Here is a 21,935-nt window from a genome sequence, read left to right on the forward strand (position 1 = left end):
GGGAAAATTTTGATGCATCTTCAAACTGCGCGTTGGATGGAGGGAAGTGAATGAAAAATATCCTTTTCGTTGTTTGGGTGTTTAACAGAAACGAATTGAAAGATCACAAATCAATATAATTATTTTTAGCACTTTGTTCATGGTTTAGCTCTCTTTCTTTCCCCTTCCTGAACCAAAAGAAATCTGACGCTCATAAGTCCGACTCATCAATTTACTGGAGAAGCCAACAAACTAAAACACTAACGTTATGTTTGGATGAGGAAATTTAAAATTACTAAGGAATATTTAAAATTTGTGAATTTTCTTATTTGACAACTTAAAACTAAAAGACAATAAAATTTGAATCCAAAAATTGTTAATTTTAAAATCTCTCATAAAAATTTGGAAATGCCACCTATTTACATGAAATTTAAACTTAGGAATTGTGGGGGTTTCCAAATTCCAATTTTTTTTTCTACACGGAATTTCTAAATTTCTATTTTTATAAATCCAAACAATATAACCCGTGCATGTCAATTTATGAATAATATTTGTCAAAATTCTAAATTTATTTTTCTCGTCCAAACATACAAAAATGTTTATTTTAAAAGGAAACAACTTCTTCTCGTCGTGCTCGAATCAAGTGCCTGTATTGATCAAAAGAAAAAAAAACAAAAGATATAATGCAAGCCAAATTCCCATTCATCTACTTTACAAAACCATACTTTTTCCACGATGGCCAAATAAAAACTTGGCAAATACAAACTTCTAGTTAAATTGTTTGGTCCTGTTAATCCTACAGTCCCTAAATTTTTCGAGAAAGACTTTTATGATATAAATATACTATTACAGTGACATCTTGTGCAATTAAAAACGAAAAAGCCAAAACTAGATGAGATTGGACTGGATCAATCTTTGGATATCTATGTCTATATAAATGCTCATTCATTTGCTATCAGAAGAAATATATCTCTTATTTTTATGTTGGAAACAAGCAGTGAACTCAACACCGAAAAGAAAGAAGAGTAAACAAACAGGAATAAAAACCATCCCCATCAACAATGCAATTTAACTGGTCGGAAAAAGAAAACGTAAACTAGCATGCAGAAAAACAAGCCAAGAAGAGAGTTGCCCCAATGGCATCTCATTTTTCGAGCGGATTGAGAACATGACCAGTGAACAAGATAGTTTCAGTCATTTCCTCTCTGATGAAAAGCATGAAAGGGTGATCTGCCACAAAGTCTATATTTTGGGGACGAGGTGGACGACGACTTTTACAACCGAAACCCTTAACTACAGCAGTAGAAACAGCCGCAGCTTCTGTGCCCTTTTCATTAACTTCAATGAAAGATTTATGATATATTTTGCATTCATCAGGAGATGCTTCCACCATCTCCGTTAAGTCACCGCCATTGAAAGGCAGCAGCAGTCCTAAATCCTTGAGAATTTTGGATGCTTCAAATGTAGAGGTAAATTTAAACATTGGAATTTTGAACTCACCAACTCTGACTGGTGTCTGGGGACGGTGGCTATCTAAGAAACCAGGCTCGGAACAAACTCTCTTCACCAAAGCAGGGAGCCCATCTCTTGAATCCGGAAGCAACAAGTACATTGAAAACTGACGCTTCATGTCTTTGCCTTGTTCGTAAAATAGTTTCAAGACTTTGAAACCGTCAAACTCTTCTACAAATTGTTTCTTGGAGCTTGTCATGAACGGAGCCTTAACAGAAGTACCGTTAAGAAGGTGGAAGTCGTCCTCTTTTGTTTCCCGTGCATTGAACTTGTCGCTCCAAAGGCCCTTGAAGTATAAGGCATTTGAAAATATAAGCATGGTGTACTTGTCAACTGACTTAGGAGGAAGAGCCTCAGTAATATGGCCTTTCGTTTCCTTTTCGGCCCATAAATTCACTTCATGTCTCACTTCTTCAGGGTTCTCGAAACTAACATGTCTTATAGCCGCCTTATAAACAGTGTCCACAACCTCTTTGAAAGAAGGTTTGATGGGGAGATAATCCTTAACCCAAAGGCTATTGGCAAAGCATAGGCGGGGTCCGCCTCTATTGGATCCGTCTGCAAAGATTAGAGGGACAAGATGGGAGGCGAGAGAGTGGAGTTGCTCGGTGGAGTCGGACTTGAGGAAAGAAAGCAACTGGTCCTGTGTTGGACCTTTTGAACCGGCCGTTAACAGCCACAGTACGACCTGGATGGATAGCGGCGAGTACACGATGTTCTTCTCTTTTCCTTCAGTCATAAGAAGATGACTAGTGATTTTGAGTGCGACGTCGGTGAGGTTGCTGGCTTCTTTGGGATCCATGGTGAAACTGTCAATGTTTGTGAAACTATCTAGGTTTTGATCAGAAGTAATGTGTGATATCTTCGGTTTTTTCATCGATTGATCGCTATCGGACAAGGGAAACGAGTCGTTTGCCTCGGCTGCGGCAGGAGCAGCCGCACCAGTGGAAGCAACTGCCGGAGCACCGCCATCCAATTGTACGGAGGAGGTCAAAGTGCCTTCAGACGCAAGGGAGGGAGCCGTTGGGTTTTGTTTGGGATCCATTCTTTGAGAGTATAACGTTGTTAGTGTGAAAAGAGGGATGTGAAACTGTTGGATAGTCGGTATGCGGAAGGAGGGATTCCGGTAAATATTCAAACCCTAGAACACTGACGGCCGTGTTGTAAAGTAACCCTAAATAATTAGGCTTCTTATATAGGCACAAAACCACGGACCTTGGGATGTGGAAGCCCATCTCTTACTTGCCGGACAAGAATATTTGCTGTAAATTTCCTTAAACGATTACTTTTATTTGTCATCGCCTCCTGAAATTTTTCCATGTGTTTACCAACTATGGTTAACAATTGCATTAGAATTTAATAGTATTCATTTTCATTTATAAGTAAAAGAGTTTAAATTTGATCCACATGGGCAACTTATTTTACTATAAAATACTATATGATATTAAGAAAAATCATGAGTTAACCAATCACAATCAGATGCTCTTTTGACTAATAGAAAACACTTTTAGTCATTTCATAACACCTCATTTACCGACATCTAAAATGAGATACATCGCATTAAAAAATCATTTTTTTTAGTGTAGTGGTCGATTACCGTCAGAATATGTACACTACTATACTTCTCTTTAATATCCAATAAGGAATTCCATTTACTAGAGAGTAGAATAAGTCCCTGCTTATCGAAGGGTGACATGCGGTGCTAATTTATTTGTTATCATGGCCAAGTAAAGGGGCGTATAAATAATATTTTTTTCTTTAAAAATCAAACTTAAAAATTCTCAATTACAAATTAAAAAAAATATTATTAAACCGTTATACTATATGATTATTAAAATTTAATTGCAAGAGAATGTCCCATCCCATCACCCCTGTCTGGGGGCACTAGCCGAACGAATTTCAGTCATAATCTTTTGCCATAAAGCAAACGACATGTCAATTCTTTTTAAGATTAAAATTAAAAAAATTAAAACGTGCACACGACGGAATGTTGTTATTGTGATCAAACGGACGCCAAAGTCTTTCCGTATATCTCAAGAACTCCGCTGTCGTTTTTACTATTTTCGTCTTCTCTTCTTCGTTGATCGCGAAACCCTAAAATATTAAATCCCCAATCGAACCAGCTTTCTTTCTCAGTTTTGTTCAATTAACCGCTGGAATTGATCAACAGGTACGTCTACTGTCGGTTTATCTGTTCTTTCTAATTAATTTAATTCAATTCAATTACCCTAGAACAAACCACAAGCAAAATTCCCAATTCCCGAATTCGAATTTGTGTTATTTTTGCAGAAAAAGATAATTAATTTACGATTTTTATTTATTTTTCAGCTGCATATTTGTTTCGTGTTCGTTTCCCTTAATTAATTCCGAATTTTTACCTTGCTTTGCTTGCTGTACACTTCAAAGTTTATTCTTTTTCTGGGATTTATTTGTCTGATTTTTGTGACGTATTCTGGTTTCGATTCGAACCGAAAGCTTGAAACTTGTGCAGGGACTTGAGGAATTGTATGGAGAGATTTGAGGGGACAGTTCCTCGTTCGTCCCTTCCGAAGATAGACAAACACCAACCCCAATTCCGTTATGATGACGAGTATGATGGGTCTGATTGGCCGGAGCCAGAACACTGCGGGAAAGTTAGTTACCCGGCAGTAGCATCCAAGCCCGAGATGCATGACTATTCGTACCAGTTTCCCCTGGAATCCGAAGATTTTGTTGATGGCAGTGGGTATGATTCGAGCGAAGAGCCTTGTGATTTACCTCAGAATAATATGCAACCTGAGGTTAATTTGAAGAATGTGCTGACTGGGGTATTTTCCATTCTGACTGGCCGGAACAAAGCGTCTGGTCTTCCATCAGACAAGCAGCTACCCAATTCGAATGTTTCGTTTTTGGGCTCAGAAAAGAATGGTGATACCTACGTGCACTCGTCGGTTTACATACCCAGTGCCCCACCCCTTCTTGAGCCAACAGCCTTTAATTACAATGCATACAAAGATGTTTTGGAAGCTGAGCCCCCTGAGTGGCTTCCTGATAGTTCGACTACAGTTTGCATGCAGTGCACTTTGACTTTCACTGCACTTACTCGTGGGAGGCATCATTGTCGGTTCTGTGGAGGCATTTTCTGCAGAACATGTAGTAAAGGAAGGTGCTTGTTGCCTGTCAAGTTTAGGGAGAGGAATCCTCAGAGGGTCTGTGATGCCTGCTATGATAGGCTAGATCCTTTACAGAGTGTTCTAATTAACAGCATTAGCAATGCTGCGCAAGCGGCAAAGCACGATGTCATGGATTGGACTTGTACAAGAGGATGGTTAAATCTTCCAGTTGGGTTTTCCATGGAACAAGAGATATACAAAGCATCCAACACATTGAGAAGTTATTCCCAGGTGCAATTCTAAACTTTAGCTATGTTTCGTTAAGTTAGTTTTTCCTATGCTTCTGGATTTTTAGTTTCCTGCAAACTCGTCTTTCATTTCATCTGCATGGAAACTAGCATAGAATGGCTTCTAAAGAGTTCTCATTTTCCAAACTAAGTTGATTTCTGACATATTATCTTATATTTGACAGGTTGCTAGGTTGAATCCTGAGAGGTCCATACCTGCAGCAGTTCTCGGAAGAGCCAAAGGTCTGGCAATCTTAACGGTTGCAAAAGCTGGTGCGCTTCTCTCATACAAACTCGGTACTGGTTTGGTAATTGCTCGAAGGTCAGATGGATCATGGTCTGCTCCATCATCCATATTTTCTGTTGGCTTAGGATGGGGTGCACAGGTAAATTTGCAAAATCTTCATTGCTTAAGTTTGAAGAAAGGCATTACTGAGGAGTAAGAACTCATATCCATTATTTACCACATATATTCATATGCATTTGTCTACAGCACTTTGAAATTGATTTTTGGTCTCTTCCGCTTCAGTAAGTTGAGAAATTCTAAATGTTGGCAGAATTTTCTACTTAGTTCTATCTCAGGCGGTAATCTTTGCATTCCCACTGTTTCTTTTTCCAGATTGGGGGTGAGCTCATGGACTTCATAATCGTGCTTCATGATTTAAAAGCTGTGAAAACATTTTGTAGTCGCATGCATTTTTCTCTTGGTGCTGGGTGTAGTGCTGCAGCAGGACCTATTGGTAGAGTGCTGGAAGCAGACATGCGTGCTGGAGACAGAGGTTCTGGAGTGTGCTATACATACAGTTGTAGCAAAGGTATGATAACATGTTTGGATTCGTAAATATTTCTAGTTAATAACTAGGATCATCCGCTTTATATCATGGCACGCGAGTCTTTTCATTGGTACGAGTAGAAAAGCTTAGTATTGGTTTGTCTTTTTATTTTCAAACTCTTAATACGTAGCAGCCATTGTTTATTTAACGCATTGAGGGTTCCATTAATTGGGGTAGTATGGAAGCTTGGGAAAAAATCCAACTCCTGATGGTGTGCCGTTGCAATGTTTTGACAGGTGCATTTGTTGGAGTATCATTGGAAGGGAACATTGTGGCCACTAGGATGGATACCAATCTACAGTTTTATGGTGACCCTTACTTGACGACTTCTGATATACTACTTGGACCTGTGGACAGACCAAAAGCGGCTGAGCCCCTGTATACGGCCCTGAAAAACCTCTACTCCTGTCTACAGTGCTAGTTCCGGCTGCATCTCCGAAGTCTACGTGTTTAAGCTTTCTGTGCAGAACACGATCGATGGGGTTCGTAATTCTTTTCTTAATATTTCACCTTTGGTATGAAACTGTACATTAAAGTTAATAGAACGAAGATTCATGCCCGACAGTTATTATTAATTTTTTTTTTACCCCAATTGTGAAATCACTTGGAACTCCTCTTGTATATAAGCAACCCATACATGTATACATATAAAATTATTTGACAATGCAGCGCTGCACCGTATTACTCGCGGCCTTTGTGCCAGCGTTGGCATCGGTAAGTCTGTAAAGAGTAAAAGTGAAAATGTCTTGAAAAAAAGCTGTGCGTTTGGGGAAGAACCAAAGCTTATTACTTACCAGGCTTCGTTTCTTTAACCGTGAATGAAGATGCTTTATACTTTGCTGTCTCTAAAAGATGAGAATTTGCACAACCAAAATTCCCAAGTAGTTGGGGGCTGCTTGAGTTTGCTTTTGAAAGGGTTAAAAACGTTTTCTTTGACAATCAAATGCGCCTATAGCTGTAGTTGGTTTAAAAACTTGAAAGATATAACGATTCATAGAAATCAGAGGCGCTTTTTGAAGGACTTGACAAATGCTATTTTTCTTTTTTTCCAAAAATTCCAACGTATTTAAAATAAAAACAGGTCGACTGAAGCAATTCTCTATTTTTATGTTAATTTTTTGTTATTAATTTTCTTCAATTCATTCGATTTTATGGTCGAAAATTAAGAGGGATATGTGAGAATTAAAAATAGGTCGATAGCACTACTCTTGACGAAAATTTTGCTAGTGCACTGGTGGAGCTGCTTTCAAAGCACATCATTCACCGTGACATAAAAAGTGCAAACATTTTGATTGATTTGGATATCAATCAAAGAGCGGATGGAACACCTGTTGTGAAGGTCTCTGATTTTGATAGAGCGGTCCTCCTTCCAGCTTACTTGCATACACGCTGCATCGCCCCCATAGGAATACCTCCTGCTCATGTTTCCGTTAGGACACCTCGCGGGATTGCCCCTGAGGTTTTGCGAGCAGTGCAAGAACACAATATGTACGGATTGGAAGTTGATCAACTTCTGACGAGGGGAAAACGACCATATATAGTTAACAGATGACTTTGAGGTGGTTCGGTCGTTGAATGAGCCAGTAAAGACTCAAGCTGGTGTGGCGCTTGAGGGAACAGAGGCTGACTTTAGACACAATGAGATTTCTTGTTGACTTGTTCTACCAATGTACTGAGGTGAATCTGCAGAATCGTCCTACGGCTGACATGACAACCTCTATGAAGTCAGAACTGATATTGGAGCACAGCAAAAATCTTTTGACATCAGGAACTTAGAAATCCTAGGTTAAAAATTAGGTAATAAATTCTTATTTGTTTTGAGCCTTAATTGTGCAATATCAATTGGGATCAATATTAGTCGATCTACTCCGATTGTGATTTTAAAAGAGGCTAAAAAATTGAAGTATATAATTAGGATTCTAAATCCAATGAATAAACTCAAGATTCAATAGGATAAAACTTAACATTAACTGTGATTAAATCCTTAAATGACGTGACTAGGGATGGCAATTTAATCCATCAAACCCGATACCCGCAGGTAACCGGTCTGAACAATTCGGTTTCGGGGATTAAATTTCGGGTTTTTTACAATTATGGGTAACCGTTGGGTAAATTATTCGGTTTCAGGTTCGTTTATGGTTATAGGGGTATCCGTTCCAAACCCGTACCCGAAGCCGCCCCGTTTTCATTATTTAATAAAATATATATATATATATATATATATATATATTTATTATTGGCTTAAATGTTAATCCTTGTGTTTTAGTCATTGAGTCAATTTAGTCCCTGTGTTTTCAATTTGGCCAATTTGGTCCTTGTGTTTTAGTCATTGGGTCAATTTAGTCCATGTGTTTTCAATTTGGCCAATTTGGTCCTTGTGTTTATCTCCGTTAGCCAATTAAGGACATTTTATCCAATTTTTGAAAAAAAAATTATAAATTATTATAAACTTATTTATAAAATTATTTATTTGATTCTAAAATATTTAAAAATGAAATAAAATTTAAAATTAAAAAAAAAAAAAATCTCCTCCCAACTCTCCGACCTCCTCCCTAACATTAAAATAAATGGGCCTGATTTAATAATCCGGTGCTTATTTAATACAAGGCTTAAATGTCAAAATAGTATCTGTGTTATAGCCATATAGCCAATTTAGTCTCCGTGTTTTTTATTTGGCTAATTTAGTCATCATGTTTGTCTATGTTAGCCAATTAAGGACATTTCATTCAATCTCTTTTAAAAAATTCATAAAAAAAATTTTATGAGATATAATTACCCTTTCTCTTTACAGAAAAATGAAAGTCAATGAGAAATAACACATATAAGAGATAAAACCTTCAATCTGAAAAATGATTAAGGTTGTGACATAGAAAAGAGAGGGGGTAAGGTTAGGGAGGAGGTTGGAAAGCTGGGAGGAGAATATATATTTTTTAATTTTTAAATATTTTAAATCAAATAAATAATTTTATAAATAAGTTTATAATAATTTATAATTTTTTTTTCAAAAATTGGATAAAATGTCCGTAATTGGCTAACGGAGATAAACACAAGGACCAAATTGGCCAAATTGAAAACACATGGACTAAATTGACTCAATGACTAAAACACAAGGACCATTTTAACATTTAAACCTTTATTATTTATATTTTTTTATAGAAGAATGAAAGATCAGGAGTTCACAAAACCATATACTCATCGACAAGGGAAGCTAAACAAATGAGATCAAAGTCTACATGAAGAGCCGCCCTATCTTCCCCAGAATGAACTCTCCAATGTAAAACCACCGATGCTGTCTGCCGTTGATGGTATGGAGATAAAATCTACAACTGACAAGGAGAAGCTTTCATAGTCTGTTTCTGTTTTGTAAACTTTGTAACTCCTAGTCCTAGATAAATTAGTATGATGTAGAACAGATGGCAGAGGTGACTGAAGAGCAGTTCGGAAGATGCAAAACTGGCAGCAAGACTAGCGGAGTGCAGGACTGGTGGTCGGTGTCAGAATAAGGCTTATAATACGCAAAACTGTCAGCAAGACTCACTAGGTTCTGTTGTGACATAAGGGCAATTTTGGCCAAAACCTTCGTTTACTATCCCAAAACTGTATCTTAAGTTTTGGGGATACTTTTGGAATTTTGTTAATTATCTGTTTTCCTATTTGGACGTTAAGTCCTATTATGGTTTGGATTTGTATTTGAACTTATAAGTACACCTTCTTGGTGTTAGGGTTTTGTTATCTTATTCTTATTACCAATCAAACTTGGGTTTAATTTACCTCTCTTTCTCCCGAGAGAATTCTAGGTTTACCAGTATTTTCTAGCCAAGGAATATCCTTCTATGTTGTATCCCAATGCGTCAAGTATTATGTCTGTAATCTCTATCTATATTAACGTGAAGCCTCAGCTCAAAACATAGAGTTGAGTTTACACAATTTTCAATTATACATCTTTCATCCAGTTCTCTAAATATATAGAGAGAAAAGAAGATGGGCAACAAAATATGCAACGGAAACAAAAGGGGCACCAGCAACAAATTCGGTAAGCACCTTTCCGAAGTGGTAAAAAATGTATGCGACTTCTGTCTTCAGTCAATTCATCTCGAAAACTCATTCAACATCAAAGGGTGCACTCATTCTTACTGTCAACAGTGCATTGTTAAATTCATAGTGTCCAACCTCCAATTAAATGTCACTTCCATTACCTGCCCTGTACCGGGCTGTGCCGGTGTCTTAGACCCAGAGCACTGCCGCCAAATCCTCCCATCCGACGTCTTTGTTTCATGGAGCAATGCCTTATCTGAGTCTGTACTTTCCCCTGAGAGCGATATTGACTCAACCTTCATATGTGATTTCTGTGTTGAGCCAGTTAACCTGAAAGACTCATTTAACATAAGGGGTTGCACCCATTTTTACTGTCAAGGTTGCATTGTCAAATTCATAGCTTCCAAGCGCCAAGACAATGTCACTCGCATTATGTGCCCTGTACCAGGCTGCACCGGCACGTTAGACCTAGAATACTGTCGTGCAATTCTCCCGAAAGATGTTTGTGATAGGTGGGGAAAGGCCTTATGTGAATCTGTGGTTATGGCCCTTATGGGGACTGGGAAGAAGTACTTATACTGTCCCTTCAATGCGTGCTCGGCGCTGTTGATTCATGAGGATCCGGAGGGTACCACTCAGTCTGTGTGTCCTCATTGCAAAAGAGAATTTTGCGCCAAGTGTAAGGTTCCTTGGCATACCGAATTTGATTGTGCCAATTTTCAGAAACTGGAAAAGAGGGGTGAAGACAAGATGCTGGAAGAGCTTGCCAAGAAGAAGAGGTGGAGGAGGTGTCCAAATTGCAAGTACTATGTTGAAAGAAAATCTGGGTGCAGCTACATGAAATGCAGGTCAGTTTTGTACTTCTCTGCTTTTTTTTTTCATCTCCTAGACCCTACGTAAAACGGGACCTTTTTATTGATTAATTTTCTAAGGGGCTGTTTTGATAGATAACCATTTTTTTTTTTCAATTATCAAACGGCCCCGTTAGTGTAAAATGCTGTTGTATCAAAAAAAGAAAGTTTGATTGATGCAGACCTAGGTATAGCTAAGTTGCTTAGATTAATGTGTGCTTCCTCCCGTTCGACTTTAATTATATAAGAGTATTGCTCGAATAAATAAAATTTAATTAGCTGATGGATTTCCAATTTGAATTACTTCTAGATTAAGATACTATATTACCCTCCTACAACTTAGATGGACTTTATATTTTGGTATAGATTTTTGTTTCATCGTCATTCATTATTTTTTTTTTTTCTGATGGATTTCTTGTAGGTGTCAATATATATTTTGTTACAAATGTGGAGCAAAAAGATCAGATGCTTTTCACCACTGTTCTAAAAATCCCCGCCTAGCGCCGCCTAGGCCCCCCCTTGCGCCGCCTAGGCCTCGCCTAGCGCAGCCTAGGCCTCGCCTAGCACCGCCTAGGCGCTAGATGATTGACAACCGTCCCGATTAATGTCTAGGCGTTTGAAAATTAAGAAATGGTGTCTAGACTTGCTGAGGCGCACGCCTAGACCTCCTAGGCACCCGCCAAGCCCGCCTAGACCCGCTTAGGCACCTGCCTAGGTTGCGACTCACTTAGACAGTAAACAGATAACTTTCATTTTGTATTTTATTATTTTCAATAAATTGTAAGAGATTTGTTGAATACTTAAATGAACACACATTATATGCTTGTTCTCCATATTTTCATTATGTTCCAATACTTCATAATATATATGTTATTTTATTTTGTAGTTTATGATGTAATTATATATATTTTAAGTATAAACAGACACTTATTTACACGAAATATAATAGATTTACTTATATCCGCTTAGGCCCCTCCTAGCCACCTAGACGCTAGGCCCCAACCTACCGCCCGACTAGCGTCTAACATCTTTTAGAACCTATCTTTTCACTGTCCGTAGGAATTAAATCTGCTGATGATGACTGAGCTCGAAAAATAGTGAAACGATTGATGTACGTAGTGTTTTTTGTGATAGGTTTGGTAGCTTCTTTTTTTTTCTTTTTTAATTTTTTAATTTTTTTTTTGTGATTTCCTAGATTGATGAATGTAATTATTAAAAAAGCTCTCACTGCGTTTCCAATATGCAAGAATCCTAGATGTTCAGGATATCATTATTGCTTTGATTTTGTTTGGAATAGATTAAATGGCTAATGGATGTGACGGTATATTAAAATGGTTAGCACAATAACATGGAATGAAATTTTGTTGGAAGGGATTTTAATACTGAAACAAGAAAAGTTATAGGGTTAAACTCAGTTTACTACCCTTAAGTTTCATGGTTTTCAACATTTAGTACATCAAGTTTTTTTCGTCCCAGAGTCATACCTAAAGTGTTAATTTTGGGACAGTTTCATACATCCGTTAGTCAATCTGTTAACTCTGCCGTTAAATGATGACATGGCGCCCACGTGGACAATGACTGGGCACCACGTGTCATTAAAAAAAACTATTAAAATAATTAATTAAATAAAGTAAAAAAAAATCCGCAGATCCCCTTTGTCTTCCCCACCCCGACCCCCTCCCTTCTCCCTCTGCACATCCGCACATCTGCACATCCATCCTTCCCCCTTCTCCCCAGATCCCCTGAATTCATCGGCATTTCAGCAAACAGCTGCAAACCAACACACAACACAAAGCCAAAATTAACCAAACCATCATTCAATTTTCAACGCATAAAAACAACTCTTTCCACATTTGCTACATTGTAAGCCAATAAAACACAATCAAAAAGAGCAAAAATGAACCTCTTCATCGTCGGGCTTGCAAACAGTCTTATCGATTTCCCTGGTGTTCTCAATCGTCTACGGGATCTTCTTCACCGGCTGCTACAGAGCGCAATTAACAACACTAATTAGCTAATCAATCCTTTGTCTTCCCCACCTCGACCCCCCTCCCTTCTCCCTCTGCACTTCCACACCCCCTACCACCCTATCCCAACGCGCCGCCTCAAAGACCACGGATCTATGGAAACAGCTTCTTCCACTCCTTCCCTGTCCTCCCATTTACACCTGCTCCAATTTCCCATTTCAATAACCCACAAAAATCATAAAAACACACCCACAAAACTTATAAAAACAAAGAAACAGAGAGATAGAGAAAGAGAGAGACCGCTGGGATTGACGACGAAAACGAGGTCGCGGTGGCGAGCGGAGGAAGACCCATTTTGCAGAATGGAGCGGTCAGCGCAAAGATCAGGACCTTTGGGGAGCTCGGCTCTCACAACCCATGGTGTCGCCATTGAAACTCTCACTCTTCTCACAGCCCATGGTTTCGGTTTTGGTTCTGTCTGTGGAGGGGATGGAGAAGACGAAAGGGGTGGAGGGAATGGAGAAGACAAAGGGGGTGGAGGGGTGGAGAGGTGGAACCGTAGAGGGTCTTCTAGAAGGAAAAAAGGGGTTCCAGTGGGGAAGACGAAAGGGGAAGGAAAAAAGGGGGGTTTTGGTTTTTTTTAAGTACTTTATTTAATTAAAATTTTATTTTTTTTAATTTTTTAATTTTTTAATGACACGTGGCGTCCAGTCATTGTCCACATGGGCGCCACGTCATCATTTAACGGCAGAGTTAACAGTTTGACTAACGGATGTATGAGACTGTCCCAAAATTAACACTTTAGTATGACTCTGGGACGAAAAAAACTTGATGTACTAAATGTTGAAAACCACAAAACTTGAGGGTAGTAAACTAAGTTTAACCCAAAGTTATATTAACTTTACTCCTCCCAAAAACAATTAACTTCTTATTTCCTTGGACATACATTATTATGAATTTATGTGCCCTGAACAAGCCTGCACCGGCGTGCTAAACCCCGACTAATGTCATCCAATCCTCACAGATGACGTCTGATGGGTTAGGCAATGCCTTGTGTGAATCTGCACTCACGGTTGCAAGTGATACCAGTTGAACTTTCGTACGTGACTTCTGTGTCGAGCCAATTGATTTAAAAGACTCGTTTATCATGAGGAGTTTTTTTATTAGCATCTCATATAAGATTGAATACACCCCACATTAAATTTAATATTAGATAACTTATTTAACCTATTACGCAATGACAATTTCAACCTTAAAAAAAAAAATTAAAAACACCCCAAATCATTTAACTTATATATCCGAAGATTATATATCTTCTTCAACTCTCAGACAAAAATGAATGTTCTTGATGACCCTTAGATGAAGACACTGGTTTTTGTTCTTTCTCTTTCTTATCAAGCAAAGAAAACTGTCATGAAGTGGTGATATCAATGCACCTCCAGGAACAGGGAAGGAAGTCATAACTTGTTACAAAACATAAACAACACCCATCAATGCAACATATCATTTTAGGTTCATCTATAGAAATAGAAACTGCACTAAAGTATCTTAGCGTACCTGAATATGTTAAGTGGGAGAGTCATCCACAATCACTTAAGATGGAGGTATCATCTCCTTACTTTCCTCAGGGCTGTTCTCCAAAGATGAAGATGGAGAGCCAAGTCCAAGACCACTATATATTGCTACATTCTTCCGAGCTGTGTTATCACGATTCATTTTGATTTGAACCTTCAATGTCCTTTAATCAGTTGGATTGCCTTGTCTGTTTGAAGTTTCATCTTTTAAGGAACACCTTGTTGGCGCGAGCCTATTAGATTAGGAATATAATAATATTTTCTAGTTTGGTTAGAACTCCTTTGATATTACTTTTGTCACAAGTTGTATCTTATATATATTGCTTCCTAGAAGGAGAAGAATAATTCCAGTTTTAAACCCTAAAAACGATAGTTTTAACTTCTCAACTACTTGAGTAGAAGGCAAACATGACTTCTGTTTAACTGAAATGTTTCGAGGGATTACCCTTGAATTATGTGACAAATGAGCATTGTTAGCAACTAAGCCACCTTGTACACTACCATATAAGTTCTGCTCAGTTGGTCTCTTGTGAGCTGTTTATTAAAGCAATGCAAATATAAGAACATGCTGAAAGTTTTATACTTTTTTAGTTTTCTATTCCTGAGTTTTTTGTTTTTGTGGCTGAATGTAAATGCATAAACAAAAAAACTGCAGTGATTGTTTGGCACCCAAGAGCTAGACATTCCTTATGGCTCTCTCCATATGTCTCTCTGCACACACATCATGATCTTAAAACAAGAAGGATACTTCCTTGATCATTTTTCAATTCCATGTTCTTAATTTCTTTACTTAAAATAAACAGAAGAAGGATTCTTCCATGATCTTTCACTTGCACCTAAGATGTGAAGAGTATGAAGTGTATGTAGAAAATGTGGGGTGAAAAAAAATGACGTTTTATGGGGAAATATGTGGAGTGTATTAAGATAAATTTTAATTGAAAATCAAATGTGGGGGATATTAAGTATGTGAAATGTATTCAATAATATGTGGAGTGTATTCAACAATATGTGGGGTTTTAATATAACAAGCCTTTATGAAGGGTTGCTATCATTTTACTGTCAAGACTGCATTGTTAAATTCGTAGTGTTCAAGCTCCAAGACAACGCACTTGCATTACGTGGCCGCTACGAGCTAGGCTGCACCGGCGTGTTAAACCGTGATCACTACTGTCGTCGACGTCCTATCCTCCCGACTGACGCCTTTGGTAGGCGGGGCAAGGCCTTATTGAATATGGGGTAATAGGGCCTGATCAGAAGAAGTACGGGCGCGTTTGTTTGGACTCTTTAAGTCTCACTGGACTGGACTGCCTTAGATAGGAGTCCTAGCCCGTGTTTGGCGCAAACAAGGACTATCTTTAATGACGTTAAGTCGGACTCGCTCCGACTAAAACCTTCCCTAGCTGTTCTTAGCGAGGCCGGTCCAAAACTGGAGGATTGCTAATCCCGTCTCTAGCGCCTACGTCGTCTGTGGCGTTGCCATCATCATCCAACGAACCCAATCACCAAATATGGCCTTCTCCTTTGTACATGAGCTGCAACCCCCTTCTCCAGCCACCAAATCAGATTAAATCCCAAATACAGAAAACACCAAAATCTGCGATCAACCCAGAAAATTATTACCTTGGGTTGTAATGCTCTTCTCCATAAATCCGTAGGCATAAACTAAATCGAATTTGGAGATGGAAATCATAAATTCTATTAGAACTTGATTTGGGATTTTTGAGTAAAAGAGATGTGAGAAACAAAAAGAAATACATGTTGTTGTTGATCTTTGGATCCAAATGAAATCAGGTGCAGAATTGGCTTCCTCCTTTGAAGAAGAAAACATGGAGAAATTGGGGAAAAAAAGAGAGGCGGGAGAGGGACGGTTGGCCAGAGAAAAAGGGATAGAAAACAAGGGAGAGGGAATGGAAAATGATAGACCTTTCGAGAGAAAGGCAGAAATATCCTAAAAGAAAAAAATAAATTAATGATAAAATATTAATTGATATGAATAAAATAATATAATATTATAATTTATTAATTATTCTGCTTCTTAGTCCGACACTGCACCAAACGCTTCACTAAGTTAGTCCAGCTTAGTCTAGTCTAAGCCAGTCCAGCTTAGTCCCTGCAGCTAGTCCAGTCCGAGACAGTCCGGCGCAACAAACGCCCCCTACTTGTACTAGAGGAGGTTCCATGGGGTAATAGGGCCTGAATCTAGGGTAAGGTTCCTTGGCATACCGGGAAGAGAGATAAAACTCAAAATGGCCATTTGGGGCTAGAATTCAGTCTTGCCTAGGCTAGAATGCCTCCATTAAATCTGCAGAATCGTCCTACGGCTGACAACCTCTATGAAGTATGAACTGATACTGGAGCACAGCAAAAATCCTACGACATCCGGCACTTAGAAATCCTAGGTTAAAAATTAGGTAATAAAATTCTTATTTGTTTTGAGCCTTAATTGTGCAATATCAATGGGGATCAATATTAGTCGATTTCAAATCTTCCTCTATGTGGTTTAGATGTATAGGGCCCTAAACCTCAAAAACTTGGAAAATTTGGAAAAATAGCCAAATTTTGGACTATGAATTGAATTTTAGCCAGCCATTATACATTTTTATAATTTTAACCAAAACTTAACATGAAAATACTACAATACCCTTGTTAACTAAAATAATTACAAAAATATATCTTCTCCATCCATTCATTTTGCAGTTCTTTCGACTCTATCCTGCAAAACAGTCAGTACTGCTCCCGCGCATCGATTTTGTTTGTTTTTTCAAAATAACTACACAAAACCCTAAAACACCCTAACCAATTTCCCGCTATTTCGATGAGATCTGCTACACATTTTGCATATTTTATCGAGAAAAGTTATACACTTTATGTTTGGTGGATGACTATTGAAAGTTTAATTCTAGAGCTTTATGAAATTTTGTTAAATATATTGTTCTTCCTTCAATTTTAGCTTCATATATATGTTTTATTTTTTATAATGATATTGATTCAAATTGTGAATATTTTTTAGATTTGGGGTCAAGCAATGGGCGATCCCGATTGCCCGGCGGAGAAGGCAATGGTTCCCAGAAATAAACACATCGTGCCCGAGGGTTATTGAATAACCCCGGATGACGCAAACGTGACTCCGTTGGAACAGACAATTGATGAAGATGAGGAAGTTGCTAGTTCTGTAAACTTGACAAACATGAATATAGTTATGCAATTATTTTGGTTAAAATGGGTATTGAAGTATTTTCAGGTTAAATTTTGGTTAGAATTATGAAATGTTATAATAGTCGGTTAAATTCTATTCATGATCCAAGTATTGGTTGTTTTTCCAAATTCCCCTGAAAAGGTCTACCCCAATCTACAGTGCTAGTTCTGGAGTGTATTGTTTAAGCTTTCTATTCAAAACTATCGATGCGGTTCGTCTATGAAAGAATCGAAATCTGCTAAGATTTGGGACAGGGTTGGGTTTGCTTCTGAAATAGATAAAGGCGTTTAATAACTACCAAAATCTCTTGTGACTACCGTGTGTAAAAAAACCTTGGTTCTTAAAGAAGCACTTGAATTTCTAATAATTTTTGAACTTATTTATAATAAAAAGAACTTCTAGCACAAACCCTTATGAGCAAAAGTGCTTTCCAAATAAGCAATCTCAAATATACTCTTAGTGAAATAGGATTGTATTATTTGGTTAAAAAAAAATAGGATTGTATTACAAGTAACTATTGTCCATAGAAGTATTCTTTGGTATTCCTGCTGAAACCCATCAGTCGTTCGGCTATCACAACCGAGTGAGACTCGTATTGGGGTCACGTTTGGTTTGTGAGGGTATGGACAGTCCACATATAGACTAAAGAGTTTTTCTATCTTGGTATTCGTTGTCATTGTAAAGCCTTGAGTTACCACTGGATGAGACTTTCTTAGGTGCTCCAGAGTAGCCGTTATTCTATGTGTTTAAACTGTTAGATCTTTATTAAAAAAATACAAAAATTAAGATCTAACGATTAAAACACCAAAATTATCGATACTTCGGAACACCCAAGAATTTGTCACCGGATTCCTCTTCTGTCTAAGCCACACTAACGTTGGGTCATAATGGCATTTAGACATTTCCCTACCTTTGACTGGTCTCCTATGTATGTCTGTGGCATAATGGTCATTCAAAATTGCCCAAAGTAAAACGTTTTGGGAAAATAAGTAACTAGATTCCGATTATATCTCCAATAGGTTAACCTTATTTTCCTCAATCTTTTTATATTTTACTTTTCTTTTTACCCTTCGTCTTATTGATGAAGGAAAGTCCTATTCTTTACCACTTACGGACTCTCCTCGTGTATATATAAGATGAAGTTGATGATCCAGAATTCAGCCCTAGAAGATTCATCACATCGGGCAGTCTTAATAATTAAACCTCACTATCTGTAATTATCCTCTTATTATTTGTTCAGTTGACACACTGCTAACTTAGATTCTTAACCACTGAAGAGAGAGAGAGAGAGAGAGAGAGAGAGAGATGGGCAACAAACTTTGCACAGGAGAAAAGTTTGGTAGCAAAATTTACTCAGGAAAAAAACTGGGAGGCAAAGTTTTCATAGGCAAATACATAAAGGGTAAGCACATCTCCTCCGTGAAAAATAAGAAACTTGAACATGCTATTGATATTGGTGATGACCCATCTTTTGTCTGTGACTTGTGTGAGGCGAAAATTCATCTTGGAAACTCGTTCAACATCAAGGGTTGCGCCCTTTTTGTGTGTTGTTCAATATGTAGTTGTTGGGGCTTAAAAAGACTTCACTACTTTGGAGATGTTTATCTCACAAAAAAGAATGTAATGCAGCAGAATTGATAGGCAAGAGAAAGAAAGAATATTTAAAGTATTACACAAGATTTTTATTCACTCACAAACTTGGTACAAGAGGAAGCACTCAAACACTCTTAGAAGGTTTGTTGCTTCTTCTCACTTCTCACTTGGCACTCTCACTTCTCACTACTTGCTCTCTTGGTTGTTTTTTTTTTTTTTTTGCCGACTTACTACTGCCCACCACCTTTGGGCTTTGTATTTCAACCACACAAGTTTACAATCAGCTAGACCTTTCTAGCATGCACACCGACATTGGCTTGCATAATGTCCTCACAATTTTTCTAGAATTTTCCAGTGCATGATCATGCACACACTCCCACCAACTTACATAGCTGGAATTTTCCAGTTACTATTACCGACATAGATTGTTAGAATTTTCTAGCATTTGCACATTGGCTTTGGGTTGGATCACTTGTCTTGGGCCGAAGACAAGATTACCTTTTAACATCCCCCCTTAATCTTGTCTTGTGACGCCGATTAAGTTTCTCAGTCTGATAAAGTCTTCTTGTTTGAGTGGCTTGGTGAATTTGTTGGCGACTTAGTCTTGAGACTTCATGTATTCCACTTGCACATCGTTTCTTGCAATGCACTCTCTTATGTAGTGATAACTGGTATCTATGTGCTTGCTCTTGTCATGAAATATTGGATTCTTTGCTAGAGCTATTGCAGACTTGTTGTCGACATAGATCTCTGTTGGCTTTTCTTGTGGCATGCTTAATTCTTTTAGCAAGTTTCTCAGCCAAATTGCATGACAGACACATGAGGTAGCGGCTACGTATTCAACTTCACAGGTAGAGAGAGTGACAATCGGTTGCTTATTTGACATCCATGTGAATGCAGTGTCTCCTATGAAGAACACAAATCCAGTAGTGTTTTTTCTATCGTCGGAATCTCCTGCCCAATCACTGTCACTATATCCAACAAGTTTGTAGTTATCAGAACTTGAATAGAACAAGCCAAAGTTAACAGTACCTTTAAGATATCGAAGAATTCTTTTGGCGGTCTTCAAATGTGTAGTTGTGGGATTCTCCATGTAGCGACTGACTAATCTGACAGCATAGAGAATATCTGGTCTTGTGCAAGTCAAGTAGTGCAAGCTTCCAATTAGACTTTTGAAAAATGTTGGATCTACGCTTTCTCTTTTGTCATGCTTGGTTAGTTTGACTCCGCACTCCACTGGCGTGCTTATAGGCTTGCGGTCGTCCATTTTGAACTTTTTCAGTATCTCCTTTGTGTAGCTTTCTTGGGAGATGAAAATGCCTTCTTCGTTCTGCTTGACTTCAATGCCTAGGTAATATGCCATCAGCCCAATCTCAGTCATCTCGAATTCTTTGGTCATCACTCTTTTGAACTTTTCAAACATGTTTGGATTACTTCCAGTGAAGATTAGATCATCCACATATAAGCACACAATTAGAATATCTTCATGAGGGCACTTGATGAAGTTGTTCTCCTGAAAGTACTTGTCGATGCGACTATTCCATGCTCGTGGCGCTTGTTTTAACCCATAAAGGGCTTTCTTCAACTTCAGAACTTTGTCTTCATGCCTTTTGATTTCATAGCATGATGGTTGCTAAATGTAGACTTCTTCTTCAAGTAGTCTATTTAGGAAAGCAGACTTCACATCCATTTGTTGAACCTTTCATTTGTTTTAAGCTGCCAAAGAAATTAGTAATCGTATAGTTTCCAACCGAGCAATGGGTGTAAATACCTCATCATAGTCGATTCCGACTCTTTGACTATAGTCATTCGCCACTAATCTTGCCTTGTATCTTTCGACCTCTCCGTTGACATTCTTCTTTGTCTTATACACCCACTTGACTCCGATGGCTTTGTGTCTTTTTGGAAGAATAGCGAGTTCCCATGTATCATTCTTTTGGATTGCTTCAATTTCTTCATCCATTGCTTTCCTCCACTTAGTATCTTGCACTGCTTCTTGGAAGTCAACTGGTTCACAATCAGCAAAGAGATAGAAAATCGTAGGATTATCAAGTCTTTCAGTTACCTCATAGAGATCTCGTATACTTCTTGTGCGTGGTACTTCTCTTTCATTTAGGCTCCCACTTGACGATGCTGATGCTGGTGAATTGCCATGATTGGTTGATGTTGGTGAAGCATGTGGAGTAGTGGATTCTTGTTGAACCTCTTTTGCTTGCTTCATCATCCATTGTTCATTCTCTTCTTCAAACTGAGGAAGGAAGTGTAGATCACCTGCATGAGAGCCAAAATCCCAGTCTCTTTCTTCATCGAACGTCACTTCTCGACTGATCACCGTCTTCCTATTGTTTAGATTATACAGCTTATAGCCTTTTGAATTTGATTCATAGCCGATGAAGATGAACTTCTCACTTTTATCGTCGAGTTTCGTCCTCCTCTCCTCTGGTACATGTACATGGGCTATGCTTCCAAAAATTCTTACATTAGAGATATCTGGCTTTCTTCCTCTCCATGCTTCTTGAAGAGTCTTTCCCCACACATTTCTTGTTGGAGACTGATTGGATAAGTAGACAACACATGCTACAGCTTCTGCCCACAACTCCTTAGGCAACCTCTTACTTTTGAGCATACTTCGAGCCATGTCGAGGATAGTTCGATTTTTTCTTTCGGCCACACCATTTTGTTGAGGGGATCTTGAAATTATCAAAGGTCGACGAATTCCATTGGCTTAACAGAATTCTTGAAATTCCTTCGAAGTGAATTCTCCTCCTTCATCATATCTCATGGCTTTGATCTTGCAACCACTCTCATTTTCTATAGCGGCTTTGAATTTCTTGAATGCTCCAAAGACTTCTGATTTCTGCTTCAAGAAATACATCTAGGTTTTCCTTGAAAAATCATCAATGAAGAGAAGGAAATAATTATTTTTACCCAAAGAGCTTGGCTTTATTGGACCGCACACATCGGTGTGAATGAGCTTGAGTGGCTTTTGGGCTCTTGTGGTCGACTCCTTTGGAAA

At 38.2% G+C, this 21,935-nt stretch overlaps 3 protein-coding genes across 5 annotated transcripts; 2 read left to right on the forward strand and 1 right to left on the reverse strand.

Annotated features, from left to right (window-relative positions):
• Positions 1–1,123: 1,123 nt before the first annotated feature.
• LOC126608094 (serpin-ZX-like) lies at positions 1,124–2,608 on the reverse strand. The gene is made up of 2 exons (XM_050275867.1): positions 2,369–2,608; positions 1,124–2,302 (listed from the first exon to the last, which is right to left on the reverse strand). The coding sequence occupies exons 1-2, from the start codon at positions 2,534–2,536 to the stop codon at positions 1,124–1,126; spliced, it is 1,347 nt and encodes a 448-aa protein (XP_050131824.1). The 5' UTR covers positions 2,537–2,608.
• An 861-nt stretch (positions 2,609–3,469) lies between these two features.
• Positions 3,470–6,367, forward strand: LOC126608102 (uncharacterized). 3 transcript variants are annotated; one of them, XM_050275897.1, is made up of 5 exons: positions 3,470–3,676; positions 3,983–4,874; positions 5,056–5,256; positions 5,490–5,685; positions 5,940–6,367. In XM_050275897.1, the coding sequence occupies exons 2-5, from the start codon at positions 3,999–4,001 to the stop codon at positions 6,122–6,124; spliced, it is 1,458 nt and encodes a 485-aa protein (XP_050131854.1). In that variant the 5' UTR covers positions 3,470–3,676; positions 3,983–3,998; the 3' UTR covers positions 6,125–6,367. The 3 variants fall into 3 exon arrangements, with proteins under 3 accessions (XP_050131854.1, XP_050131845.1, XP_050131837.1); XM_050275888.1 differs by having other exon boundaries at positions 3,470–3,661; XM_050275880.1 differs by having other exon boundaries at positions 3,471–3,661; positions 3,967–4,874.
• Positions 6,368–9,684: 3,317 nt separating this feature from the next.
• LOC126588849 (E3 ubiquitin-protein ligase RSL1-like) lies at positions 9,685–10,689 on the forward strand. The gene is made up of 2 exons (XM_050253999.1): positions 9,685–10,586; positions 10,686–10,689. Exons 1-2 carry the CDS (start codon positions 9,685–9,687, stop codon positions 10,687–10,689), a joined length of 906 nt encoding a protein of 301 aa, XP_050109956.1.
• The last annotated feature ends 11,246 nt before the right edge of the window (positions 10,690–21,935 follow it).

This window comes from Malus sylvestris, chromosome 2 (assembly GCF_916048215.2).
Source record: "Malus sylvestris chromosome 2, drMalSylv7.2, whole genome shotgun sequence".
NCBI classification, from domain to species: Eukaryota; Viridiplantae; Streptophyta; class Magnoliopsida; order Rosales; family Rosaceae; genus Malus; species Malus sylvestris.